We start from the raw sequence: 13,403 nt of genomic DNA, 5'->3' as shown, positions 1-13,403 counted from the left end.
GTTAAATCTTCTAATTGGCTCATCCACTGTAGCCAAAATCATCAAATTTGTCCAGTTGTAGCAACTATTTCTCAAATTCGGCCACTTTCCACCTTACCTACTGATACCATTCAAGTACATGCCACTGTAATTTCCGATCTAGATTATTTTGCCAGCCTCCTAATATATTCTGCCTGTAGTCAAGTATCCATTATCAAGTGTTCTCTGAATACTCAATCTGATTCTCTCCCATCCTTACAACCCTTCGAAGATTCCCTGTTTCCTTTGCCTCAGGATAACACTTTACCATAGATTATGAGCCTATTCTAGCCTCACTTGCCTCTCCCTTGCCCCTTATCCTTACACATTCAGTGTCCTCTGCCTGAACAATCTCTTCCATTTCTCCACACAAATGTCACCCCATTTCCCCTGGCTAATTTCTACTCATTTTTAAGGTCTTGTTTGGACATTATTTCCTCTTGGAAACTTCTTGACAACCCTCCCCCTCAAAACCAGTTAGGGATCTGTCTCGTGTGTCCTCACAATCTTGTTTTTCCCCTATCAATGCACTTTTCACACTGTTTACTTGTTTGTATCCCTCACTGGACTGCAAGCAGCTCAAGGGCAGACTTTTGTCTTTTCACTGATCAATCCTCTGCTATATAGGTGTGCAATAAATGTTTGGGTGAAAACTGTATTTGCCTTTTTATTTCTTTTTTGATGTTTTGCTATCTGGGGCCCTGCTGAGACTGCCCTTCTCAGGGCTAACTGTTCCTGGAGATAGCAAATGTCTCTCCTTCTAGCCAATAAAAGCCCAAACACTCTGACCACCTTCTTTATCAAACTTTCACAAGTGAAGGCAATATGGCTCTGCCCCAATGACCTCAGAGCCAGGTACCAAACAACTCCGGATAGCCCCAACATCTCAAAGCTGGCTGAAATTTTTCTAACCAATCTCAAACCTCTTAGTCAACTTACCGCGTCTCTGCTATTCCTGCCTGCAAAAACCACAATAAAGTCTCTCATCCATGCCTGGCCCTTGCCCCTTCTGGTTCCTGCCCCACCCTAACGCTTGCTTGTGTGGACTCAAACTTTGCATATGTTATGTGTAGAATTGGTTTGATATAAAATGTTTTATGCATGTCGGGGCGCCTGCGTGGCTCAGTCGGTTAAGCCTTAGACTCTTCATTTCCACTCAGGACGTGATCTCACGGTTTGTTAGATGGAGCCCGGAATCTGGCTCCACAGTGCCAAGCTTACTTGCCATTCTCTCTCTACCCCTCCCCTGCTCATGGCACTCTTCTCTCTCTCAAAATAAATAAACTTTAAAAAAAAATGTTTTATGCATGTGGACAAGAACTGGGAAGAAAAATGGGGGTGGGAGGAATAAGAACAGTATCGGGTGTAGTATTCAGCTTTACCAGGCCTTTCCATGGTATCTAGCACATTTTAACACCCATCGTGGGCACAGAAGATGGGGAAGCCACTGGGAAAGTGTGGCTGGAGGAGCGGAGAGGACAATTCTCTTCTCACCAAAATCTTGTTACCAAAGTGGCAGGGCTTTTTTTTTCTTCTTTTCTTTACTACTCAATACCGTTTGCCAAATAACCAAACATATTTGATGGCAAGCAAGTAATTTATTCAGTGGCCAGAGAATAGAGAAGGGGAGCTCATGCTCCAAAGTCACTTTTTCCCCATTTGGTCTGATGGTCAGGGTTTTATGGGGTTGGAGTAATTACGGGGCTGGTGAACAGCTGACCTGGAGGTTTTGAGGGGAAGGGAGAGGAGTCCTCTCAGAACCAGAGTGCCAACTCTTTTCTTCCCCAGAATGGTGCCCTCGAATCTATCAAGGCACTGCTAGCTGTGCTTTTTGTTATTACGATTAGATGGTAATGATCCCGAGGCCATCTGGAAGGTTCCCAGGTAGGCTGCCCTGAATCAAATCGGTGGGTGGGTCACGGGGCGGGAGCAGGAGGCTTGTTTGTGGAGTTTGTGGCTTCCGGCATTTGGCCTTAGTTTCTGGTGGCAAGCAGCACCTGTAAGCGGGGCTCAAAAACTGGGCTTGTTTGGAACTTGTTAGCGAGTCCCTAGTGACAACCTCTGGGCTCAGGAGCCGTGGAATCCGGGAAGGCCGCTTGATTTCTGGGCAGGCTCAGCGCAGCCTGCCTTCTTCAGACGCCGGAACCTTCCAGAGAGACCTTTCTACGTTTTCCAGTCGGCGGTGAAAGCTCAGCGCCCGGCGCTCCCGGAAGTTGTTGCGCAATCGTTTCCGGGGCAGGGTGAGGTGGAGGAAGATTCCTAATGGGTCGTAGCCGCAGCCGTTCTCCACGGAGGGGTGAGTCCAGAAGGACTTGGGCTAGTCTGGGGCTTGGTCGGAGACGTGTCCTCCCTCTTTCCTTCTGCAAGTACGAACGTAACGGAGACAAGGGCCCTTTTCTCCCGAGAAGAGTGAGAGTGGACAGGGGAACGAGGACCTGAGCCTTATACTCCAGCGGTTTGAAGGCAGTTCCTCCCCAGCCCCTAAGTTAGAGTTCATGGACACCTTGTCATCCTCATACAGTAATTTGTTATATTTGTGACTGAGGGATTTGAGTCAGACCACGATTCGCTCAATTTCTGGTGGCATTGTGCAAGTCATCCATCCTTTCTGTGTCCGAATTCCCGTAATTGGACATTGGGGGTGGGGGGTAATACTACCCATCTTTGAAAACTGACTTGAGAATTAATGTCGCATGCCATAACACTCAGCACGTGATAATGCCTGGTTCTTGAATGTTCAATGTTAGTTTCCTTCCCAGTTTATATAATAGGAAAATCGACATTTAGAATTTTGCGTTCAAGGAGCTCACCTCGTAATATCTTCTGGCTCCCACCCCCATAAATGAAGCAGTGGGATGTAAAGAACCCAGGACTTCGATCAGGAGATCTGACTTAAACCCTTGATTCTCCCCTTTCTGGTTAGTTTTTATCACCTTCAACTAGTCAAGACTTGATTTTTTAAAAAGTTAATGAGGCCACGATGCACATACGACGATTGAGCACTTAAAATGTGCTCAATCCGAATTAAGAAGTGCTTTTTAAGTGTAGAATACACTCCAGATTTCCTATTTAATACGGAAATAAATGTAATATCTCAATTTTTAATATTGAGTACATGTCGAAATCATAGTTGGGATATATTTGGGTAAATGACATAGTGTTAAAATTAATTTTACCTGTGTTTTTTTAATTTGACTATTAGAAATGGCTGGCATTATATTAATATTGATGGCACAGCTCTAGATATTTGAGGTAATATTTAGACTCTGCAAAAAGATTTTGCGTGTTTGTATTAAGAGCGCAGGCGGTCCAGGTCCACGTCTCGTGAGAGAGAACGCAGGCGCCGAGAAAGGTCCAGGTCCCGGGAGAGAGATCGTCGAAGGAGCCGCTCTCGATCTCCGCACAGAAGACGCTCCAGGTGAATGCAGAAAATAACCAGAAGTTTTACCACAAGTCCCAAAGAAACTAGTCGCTGCCCTTAATTTTGTTTTTTTATCACTAATAAGGCATTTACAGTTTCATGAAATGAGGGGAACTTAAGCCCACCTTATTTTATTTTATTTTATTTATTTTTAATTTTTTTAACGTTTATTTATTACTGAGAGAGAGTGAACAGGGGAGGGGCAGAGAGAGAGGGAGACAGAATCGGAAGCAGGCTTCAGGCTCTGAGCTGTCAGCACAGAGTGGACGTGGGGCTGGAAACCATGAGCCACCATGACCTGAGCCGAAGTCCAACGCTTAACCGACTGAGCCACCCAGGCGCCCCTTATTTTATTTTTTTTAAATAATTTATTTATTGTTTAATTTACATCCAAGTTAGCATATAGTGCAGCTATGATTTCAGGAGTAGATTCCCTAATGCCCCTTACCCATTTAGCCCATCCCCCCTCCCACAACCCCTCCAGTAACCCTCTGTTTATTCTCCATATTTAAGAGTCTCTTATGTTTTTGTCCAACTCCTTGTTTTTTTTTTTTTTCAACGTTTTTTTTTTTTTTTTTTTTTTTTATTTATTTTGGGACAGAGAGAGACAGAGCATGAACGGGGGAGGGGCAGAGAGAGAGGGAGACACAGAATCGGAAACAGGCTCCAGGCGCCGAGCCATCAGCCCAGAGCCTGACGCGGGGCTCGAACTCACGGACCGCGAGATCGTGACCTGGCTGAAGTCGGACGCTTAACCGACTGCGCCACCCAGGCGCCCCAAACTCCTTGTTTTTATATTATTTTTACTTCCCTTCCCTTATGTTCATCTATTCTGTATCTTAAAGTCCTCATATGAATGAATTCATATGATATTTGTCTTTCTCTGACTAATTTCACTTAGCATAATACCCTCCAGTTCCATCCACTAGTTGCAAATGTCAAGATTTCATTCTTTTTGATGGCAAAGTAATACTCCATTATATATATATATCCCATCTTCTTTATCCGTTCATCCATCGATGGACATTTGAAGCCCACCTTATTTTAAACCCAACATTTCCATTGGTAAAATTGGGTTAATAACACCCTGACCTAGAGTTACCTTGAGGAGTAAATAAGAAATAGTACATGAAAAACATTAGCATTGGGCTTGGCGGGAGTAAGAAATAAGTGTATTGTATATTGGGGGTTTTCTTTTTTAATTTTTTTTTTTTAAAGTAATCTCTACACCCAATGTGAGGTTTGAACTCATAACCCCAAGATCAAGAGTCACATGCTCCACTGACTGGGCCAGCCAGGGGCCCCTGTTTTGTTTTTACTGACTTTTGGGTATTAAGAGTTTATTCAAGTATATAGCCAAGAATGTGAGATCTTGAAAGAACCTTAGAAATTGACTCTTGATTCTTAATAAGTGTCAGTTGCTGTTTTAGTCAACTTTTTGTGTGTCTGTAACTATTAGAAACTTAGTTACATTTTCTGCCTTAAAAAAATTTTTTTTTAGCCCTAGCTGATGATTAAAGCAGTAAACTATATTTTTGGGTTTTGGTTAACAATCAAAGGGCCTAGGCAGAACCTTCTTCCTTATTCTGCTATGGGGAATGGACTCCTCATTCTCTGGAGCCTGGCTTTTGTTCAGCCTTTACCTTTTAGGAACTCGTATATCATTGCCAGTCAACACAAGTCACCAGGTATATCTCTGCTTCTGACATCTTTACTTCTTCAATATTAGATCCCCAAGACGGCATAGATCCACATCTCCTTCCCCTTCTCGACTAAAAGAAAGAAGAGATGAGGAAAAGAAAGAAACAAAAGAAACAAAGAGCAAAGAACGTCAGATTACTGGTAATGTTATTAGATAAATAACTGTAGGAAAAGTACAGCCTTGTTTAGATAACTTTAGTCATGATAAAATTATATAAGTATAATTTGGGCACATTTTAATATTAAATTTTTTATACTGTTCATTGCATATGGTTTTGAGATTTTGTTATCATTTGTACCTTAGTGAATTCGTATTTAGCTGTGGTACTCCTGAGATAGGAAGGACAGTTAAAAACATGAGAATATTCTATTTTGGAAGTACCTTTAAAACTAGTGTCAAAAAAAAAAAAAAATTAGTGTCAAATCTGATATTAAAGTCTCCAAATATGTCCTTTTAAAGCAGACCTCTCTGGTGGAGGATAGAGAGCACATTCCTTCTTAGCATCTTAAGTTATATTGTGTCCAGACTGAAGAAGAATTTTTTCCATTAGACCCAAGTCTTTAGCTAATTATTTTGTGTATTCTCTGCTGCTGAGGTGGAATGACTATTAACCTATTGCTACCTTTTTATACAGATGTCCCCCTCCCCCCATACAAAAGTCAAGCATTCCTATGAAACCTTACTTAAGCCAAAATGGCATAAAGCAAAGAGTATCCCTTACCTTCTGAAAATTTGTGATATGCCAGTTTGCTTTTACAAAAGACCTACATTAGCACAGTAATTGCTTTTTTCTTAAAATTAAAAATCCTCTTTGGGTGTCTTTTGGTTAGCGAAAATAAGTACTAATGTAGGTCTTTCATAAAAGTAAAGTGTTGTACCACAAACATTGGGAAGGCGGGATACCTATATATAATGATGATAGAGTTTTCAAAAATATTTTATTTTTCCGTTATTTTTGCAGAGGAGGACTTAGAGGGCAAAACAGAGGAAGAAATCGAAATGATGAAGTTAATGGGATTTGCCTCTTTTGACTCCACAAAAGTAAGTAAAACATGCAGCCAGTTAAACATTCTGATTTGAATTAATCTATTATGATTATCACATTTTCCTATATTCTTTTGCTGTTGCTTGTAATGTCTTCCATTGATATGAGTCTTGTCTTTAGAAGACATTAAGTATCTACGTGAAGGGCATTGAGAACACAAAGAAGGAAGCAATGAACTGCCATTAGAATTCAGGGACTGTTTGCCTGATATTTGATTTTGATCTTAAAGGTGATCAGATGAAGAGGAGGAAGATCATTTCAAGTAGAGGGAAAGCTCCTAAAAATGCCATGTAGGCATGAAGAAGCATAGTATATTGCAGGAATTTCAAATTCAGTGACTGGTAAAAGGTGCTGATGGGATAGTGGCTATGAATGAAGCTAGAAAGAGGGATGAGGGGTGCCTGGGTGGTTCAGTTGATTCAGCATCTGACTTCTGTTCAGGTCATGATCTCACAGTTTGTGGGTTCATGCCCCATATAGAGCTCTCTGTTGTCACCGTGGAGCCCATTTCGAATCCTCTGTCTCCCTCTCTCTCTGCCCCTCCCCTGCTCGCTCGCTTGCTCTCTCAGTCTCAAAAATAAACGTTAAAAAATATCTTTAAAAAAAAGAAAAGGATAGGAAGCAAATCGTGGAAGGCTTTTGATACTCTTAGCCATGCTAAGGAATTTAGAGTTGATTCTTTAGGTGTTGAGGAGAGGAAGCAAATGATTTTTAAGCAGGATTACATGTGTGTTTATTTTTTTTTTCGAAGTTATTTTCTTTAATGTTTATTTATTTTTGAGAGAGACAGAGCATGAGTGGGGAAGGGCCAGAGAGAAAGGGACACACAATCTGAAGCAGGCTCCAGGCTCTGAGCTGTCAGCCCAAGACCAACGTGGGGCTCAAACCCATGAGCGGTGAGATGACCTGAGCCTAAGTTGGACACTCAACCAACTGAGCCACCCAGGTGCCCCTATATGTGTGTTTAGAAAGATGAGCCAGGAGGGGCACCTGGGTGGCTGAGTCAGTTAAGCATCCAACTCTTAATCTCAGGGTCATGAGTTTAAGCCTTGTGTTGGGCTCCGAGCTGCGTGTGAAGCCTACTTTGGGAGAAAAAAGAAGAAGAAAGAAAGATGAGCTAGGACAACATGGAGGACAGATGGGAGACAGACGGTTTAGATTGGAGGCAGGGAGAACTGCTGGGTCATGCAAGTGAAAGATGATGAAGGTGTGAACAGAGACCAGAATATTGAGTCCCAGTCAGGAAGCAGAGTTGGTGGTGGTGGTGGTGGTGGTGGTGGTGGTGGTGGTGGTGGTGGTGGTGGTGGGAGTGGAGTGGGTATGAGAGTGAGTAGTCATTGATGACTCTCAAGTGACAGGCTGAGAGACTGGGGGATAGGCTTAACTAAGAAAGGTCCTAGGAAGGGGAAGTGTTGTTAAGAATTAAATTTAGCTGTAGAGAAAGATGCCATTGGGTACCTGCATGCATATCTCCTATCTCAGAAGAGAGGAAGATTAGAGAGTGAATGCTGTCTAGCCTTGATCATAACACTGGAGAGAATAAGGAAGTGGGGGAGGAAAAAGAAAGAAGGTTTGTGGAGAAGGAGATGAAGAGGGATAATAGGGAGGGAGAGGGGAAATGGAGAGAGGATGTGAAAGGAGAGAAGGGATAGAGAGAGGGAGGTAGTAAGAATAAACAGGGAGAGGGCTGCCTGGGTGGCTCAGTTATTTAAGCATCTGACTTTGGCTCAGGTCATGATCTCACTGTTTGTGGGTCCGAGCCCTGCGCTGGGCTCTGTGCTGACAGCTTGGAACCTGGAACCTGCTCTGGATTCTGTGTCTCCCTCCCTCTCTGCCCGTCCTCCGCTTACACTCGGTCTCTCTCTTTCTCTCAAAAATAAACATAAAACAATTTTTTTTTTAAATAAAATAGGTGAGAATTCATAGATCCCATAAAAATTAAGGAATACCATGAAGACAAATGATATCAGTTATTTTTGTAAGGACATCTACAAGGATGTTAGTTTAGTTTGTATGCAGTTGCCTTTATGGCTGTCATCTATAAAGTCTGCTCCTTTGTGTTTTTCAGTAATGTTTTTTGTGACATTTCATCATTGATCTATGGTGATACCTTTTCATATGCCAATGTATTCTCTTATTTTCCCTTTTATTTTCACATTCTGGAAAGCTTCAAAGTTTGGTTATGTTTATTAAATGATAATTTTCTATTTCAGCATGTAAATCAAAACAGGCTAATAATATACAACTCTGCAAATAGTTTTCAAAAGTCAGTAAGCCTTTAGGAAATGAACTTAGTAAAAAGGTTAGCATCGTTTACTTTTTTCTAAGCCAGTCTTTCCAAGTCATGCCTATTACCTATTCTTGGGAAGGCAAAATTATATACCTCACGTAATTTCTCCCTCTCCCCGCCTCCCCCCCGCCTCCACACACAATATAGTGAAAACAGGAATAGAAAAATAAGACCAAGGGGTGCCTGGGTGGTTCAGTTGGTTAAGCATCCAATTCTTGGTTTCAACTCAGGTCATGATCTCATGGTTCATGGGTTCAAGCCCCACATTGGGCTCCGTGCTGACCGTATGGAGTCTGCTTGGGATTCTGTCTCCCTCTCTCTCTACCCCTCCCCTGCTTACTCTCTATCTCTCTCTCAAAAATAAATAAACATTAAAAAAATTAAAGAAAAGTAAGACCAAATATATTCATTTTTAGCTCCACCTCAAATATGTAGCTTACCTGTGCGTGCCTTTAGGCTAGTAGATAAAAATCCTGTTTAACCTAACACAGATACCTGGTAAGTGTGCTACACAGAAAGGGTATACTCTCATGAGCAGTAATGGGGGAGGGAGGGAGTTGGAGGTCCCATGTGTTTATGCGTGCATGTATGTGTGTGTGTGTGAGATGGCATTACCCAGTGATGTTCATATATTTAATAGTCATTGTCTGAGCACCTGCAAGTACAGTGGCCTAGGATGTGAGAATGCAAAGGTGACCCACATCCATATCCCTCCATCAAGGAGCTTTCAGTCTCATGGGGAAGTAACATCATGTATATATGCATCATGATAATGCAAGGTAGAAATGGAGGGTATTGTGAGGGAAGCACAGTTAACATTCTGCGGAAGGGTAGAGTGTGCTTTCTGGCAGCTGAATCATTTGAACTGGGCCTTGAATGATGGATAAGAACCAGATGGTTGGGGTTCTTGGATGGGGGTTGAGAAGGCAATTCAGGCATGAAGAACAGCAAGTAGTAAACTTGGCTAAATCAGAAGACCCATAAAGGAATTAGTGAAAAAGAGGGTAGATGCCACCTAAGAAAGGCCAAGATGTAAAGTGACACTTAACAGTAGCCTCTATTACTCTGTATTCTGATTCTTTTTATTTCTTATTTTATTTATTAATGTTTCTTTAAAATTTTTTTTAATGTTTATTTATTGTTGAGAGACAGAGCATGAGTTGGGGAGGGGCGGAGAGAGAGGGAGACACAGAATGCAAAGCAGGCTCCAGGCTCCAAGCTGTCCCCACAGAGCCCGATGCAAGGCCCGAACTCACGAACTGTGAGATCACGAACTGAATCAAAGTTGGACAGTTAACCGACTGAGCCACACAGACGCCCCTAATGTTTATTTTTTGAGAGGGAGCATGAGCAGGGGAGAGGCAGAGAGAGAGAGAGAGGGAGACACAGAATCTGAAGCAGACTCCAGTCTCTGAGTTGTCAGCACAGAGTCCAACATGGGGCTCAAACTCGGGAATGTGGGGCTCGAACTCGGGAACGGTGAGATCATGACCTAAGCCAAAGTCGCACGGTTAACCAACTGAGCCACCCAGGCGCCCCTCTAATTCTTTTCAAAAATCAAAATTTGGGGGGCACCTGGGTGTTTCAGTTGGTTGAGCGTTTGACTCTTGATTTTGGCTCAGATCATGATCTCACTGTTCACGAGTTCGAGTCCCACATTGGGCTCTGTGCTGACAGCATGGAGCCTGCTTGATAGTCTGTCTGTCTCTCTCCCTCTCTCTCTCTCTCTCTCTCTCTCTCTGTCTCTCTCTCTCTCTCTCCCTCCCCCTCCCCCTCTCTGCCCCTCCCCTGCTCGCACTTTCTCTATCTCAAAAATAAATAATACATAAAAAACTTAAAAATCAAAATTCCAAGGCTATTCAAGAAATGGGATATCAATGAATGGTGACTATTCCAGCTGTGATTTGAGAATGCTATGAGCTAAAGTCCTAAGTTAAATTTTACATGAATATGAATTTTCCTAGAGAAAATCTATAACTGGTATTTGGTTTCAAAGAATTCTTTGACCAAAAAAGGTTAGGATCAGGGGCACCTGCGTGGCTCAGTCAGTTAAGCTTCTGACTCTTGATTTCCGCTCAGGTCATGATCTCATGGTTCATGAGTTTGAGCCCCTTGTAGGGCTCTGGTTGACAGACAGTGTGGAGCCTTCTTGGGATATTCTTTCTCTCCCTCTCTTTCTCTCTCTCTCCCTCCCCCTCTCCCTCTGTCTTCCCTCCCCCCTCCCTCTGCCCCTCTCCTGTTTGCTCACTATCTCTCAAAAATAAACATTAAAAAAAAAAAGGTTAGGATCTGTTACCCTATTTCTCTGCATGCCTTGCACATAATCTATACATCATGAATGTTTGTTGGCTTGAATATTTGAATATGTTGCATTATGTGACTAAAATTGTGAACAGAGTTGTAACACTTGAGAATTCATGGAATATCATCAGGATTTGAAAATTCTCACTACCTTATTCATAAATGGATTTTGCCATGTAAGCATGTCTATAGGATCTAGCTCTTTGAAGCACTTAATATATCCTTTCCATTTTTTATATTTGTTTATTGCTTTTCTCCAGGGGAAAAAGGTGGACGGCTCTGTAAATGCCTATGCCATAAATGTGTCTCAGAAGAGGAAGTACAGGTAGGCTTAGCCCCCATTATTACATTTGAACTAATGATACAAATTATGTGCTTGAGAAAGAATTTATTTATGGGATAATCATGTTTGTAGGAAATGTACCAGTTTCCATATAGTCCTTTGTTTTAATATTCTTTGCTTCTATTCTGGTGTGTTAAAATAATTTCCAATTTATATGTGAACTAATTAACTATTATGGGGAAGGATAGTTAGCTTAAATGTTTTAAAGCTCTACATAGTTCTTCAAAACAGCATAATCTCAATTCTTTAAGCTTTAATTTCATTATAATTATAGGTTTAAAATAGATCCATCCTGAGTTATTTACCTAGATTGATTGTTTAAGGATTTCAACTGTAAATATATTTTTCTGTTAAGTATAGGCATATTTTATTAATGCCACAGAACAAACGAGTCCATATGTGAAATCTCACAGAATTCCTAATGAATTGAAAAGTTAAGACATTATCAAACATTGCCTTTCTCTTCTACCTTTACCATGGATAAAAGACTAATATTCTGATTAATTTAGAATATGAATAATGTAATCTGAGGATGCTGTGAGTTAAAGTGATGACCAGAATCATCATTAACTGTTCCTTGTAAAATTATCTTCAAATAGAGTCTTATGAGGAGAACTAGTACAATATGCAGTTGAATTTACTTGATGGATACCTATTTTGGAGCATTTCTTCATTTCTTAAAACTAGGTGTTTATAGGTAACAACCTATAAATATGGGTAACAACCTATACATACGGATTTTTTTCAGTCTGTAAAATCTTTCCAAATAATTTTGAAAGTATGTTTCCATACTTCTATTTGGATTTTAAAGAAATCTGAAAGGCTTTAGATTATTTTGAAAGTGAAATATTATCCTTAATTTGAATTAAATAACCATGAATACTTTTTACCCTAGGCTTTGCTATTTTAAAGATGATTTATGTTACTATTTTTTTATAAGAGGAGTTCAGAATTTTTTTTAAATAAACAATGAGTTTTCTCTTCTCATCATAGGCAGTATATGAATCGAAAAGGCGGATTCAACAGACCTTTGGATTTCATTGCATGAAAACTAAAATGTTAAAGAATGGGTTTTTTTTCCTCATCTTGCTCAGAAGAGTGGATTTTGTATTTCGTATTTAATATTCATAAAAAAAACATGATCACAGTCTTTACTCCCTGTAAAAGTAAGAAAATGTTATTTATGATGTGTGCATTTCACTTACCCTGACTCAAAAAAAGAAAGGTTAATATTTTTTCCTTTTAGGAAATGTCATTTGGGGCAATCATCAACCCCAGTTTTTTGTTTTTATTGTTGTGGAAGCTGTGTATGTTTTCTTCTTGGATGCTCGTTAGGACTTTTGAAAACACATAAAAGTAATTTGGATGTAAGTTTCTCAAATAAAGCAATATTTCTACCCTTTTGTATTTGATAAATATTTTTATTACTAAATAAAATTATCCCCCTACACATTTTCTTTTTTTCTACATAGATTTATATTTCATTAGTAATTTAAAAATAACTAGATTTTTGTATCTTCTGTGGTTCTTTCCCCAACTATTTGCCCCATTTATTACCTTTCCCCCAGTTATTATTTCCCTCATTTATTTTTTCCCCTTTTCAAAAGCAGTACATGCTTATTATATAAAAACTTAGAAGAAACCAAAAACTAAACAGAAAGGCAAAAATCGCCTATAATCTACCTGCAGAAAAATCAATATTTTGGTATATGTCTTTCCAGCCTCTATGGTGTATATTTATTGACACCACCCATGATAGTGGAATTTATATGCTGTTCTCTTGCTAATCTTTTTTCTCCCATGTACTGTGAACATTTTTTAATATTCTTAGATGTTCTTTAGAAACTTTTAGTAGCTACTTGGTTGTATAATAATTTATTAACTAATCTTTTTTTAGTAAACATTGGCTTCCCTCCCATGACTTGCTGTTTTAATTAAAACTGAGTAGTATCCCTGTTACATATATCTTTTTGTGCTTGTTGCATTATTTCCTTAGGTTTATTTCTTAGAAGTGGCATTGCTGGGTGAGAACAGGGGTGTATGTGCATGTTTTAGGACTTTTGATATATATATATATATATCGATATATATATCGATATATATAGTTAGAAAGGTAACAACCAACTCTCACCAGTAAAATATGAGCATTCCCATTTCATGTATGTACACCAGTATTGGGTGTAATAATGTGTTTTTTTTTTTAATTTCCAACCTGGTGGGTAAAATAATAGTTGGTTTAATTTGCTCAGTTTCTAAGGAGGATGAACATTTAAAAAATGCGTT

At 40.0% G+C, this 13,403-nt stretch overlaps 1 protein-coding gene across 1 annotated transcript; it reads left to right on the top strand.

The window, feature by feature from the left end:
- The first annotated feature begins 2,167 nt into the window (after window positions 1-2,167).
- Window positions 2,168-13,085, top strand: SNRNP27 (small nuclear ribonucleoprotein U4/U6.U5 subunit 27). Its single transcript, XM_058683823.1, has 6 exons — window positions 2,168-2,314; window positions 3,316-3,436; window positions 5,169-5,281; window positions 6,103-6,182; window positions 11,038-11,102; window positions 12,114-13,085. The coding sequence occupies exons 1-6, from the start codon at window positions 2,281-2,283 to the stop codon at window positions 12,166-12,168; spliced, it is 468 nt and encodes a 155-aa protein (XP_058539806.1). The 5' UTR covers window positions 2,168-2,280; the 3' UTR covers window positions 12,169-13,085.
- Window positions 13,086-13,403: the final 318 nt, after the last annotated feature.

The sequence above is a fragment of the Neofelis nebulosa genome, chromosome 9, assembly GCF_028018385.1.
Source record: "Neofelis nebulosa isolate mNeoNeb1 chromosome 9, mNeoNeb1.pri, whole genome shotgun sequence".
NCBI lineage: Eukaryota > Metazoa > Chordata > Mammalia > Carnivora > Felidae > Neofelis > Neofelis nebulosa.
Note: the sequence above shows the minus strand (reverse complement) of the source record. Positions and strands in the feature narration are given on the sequence as shown.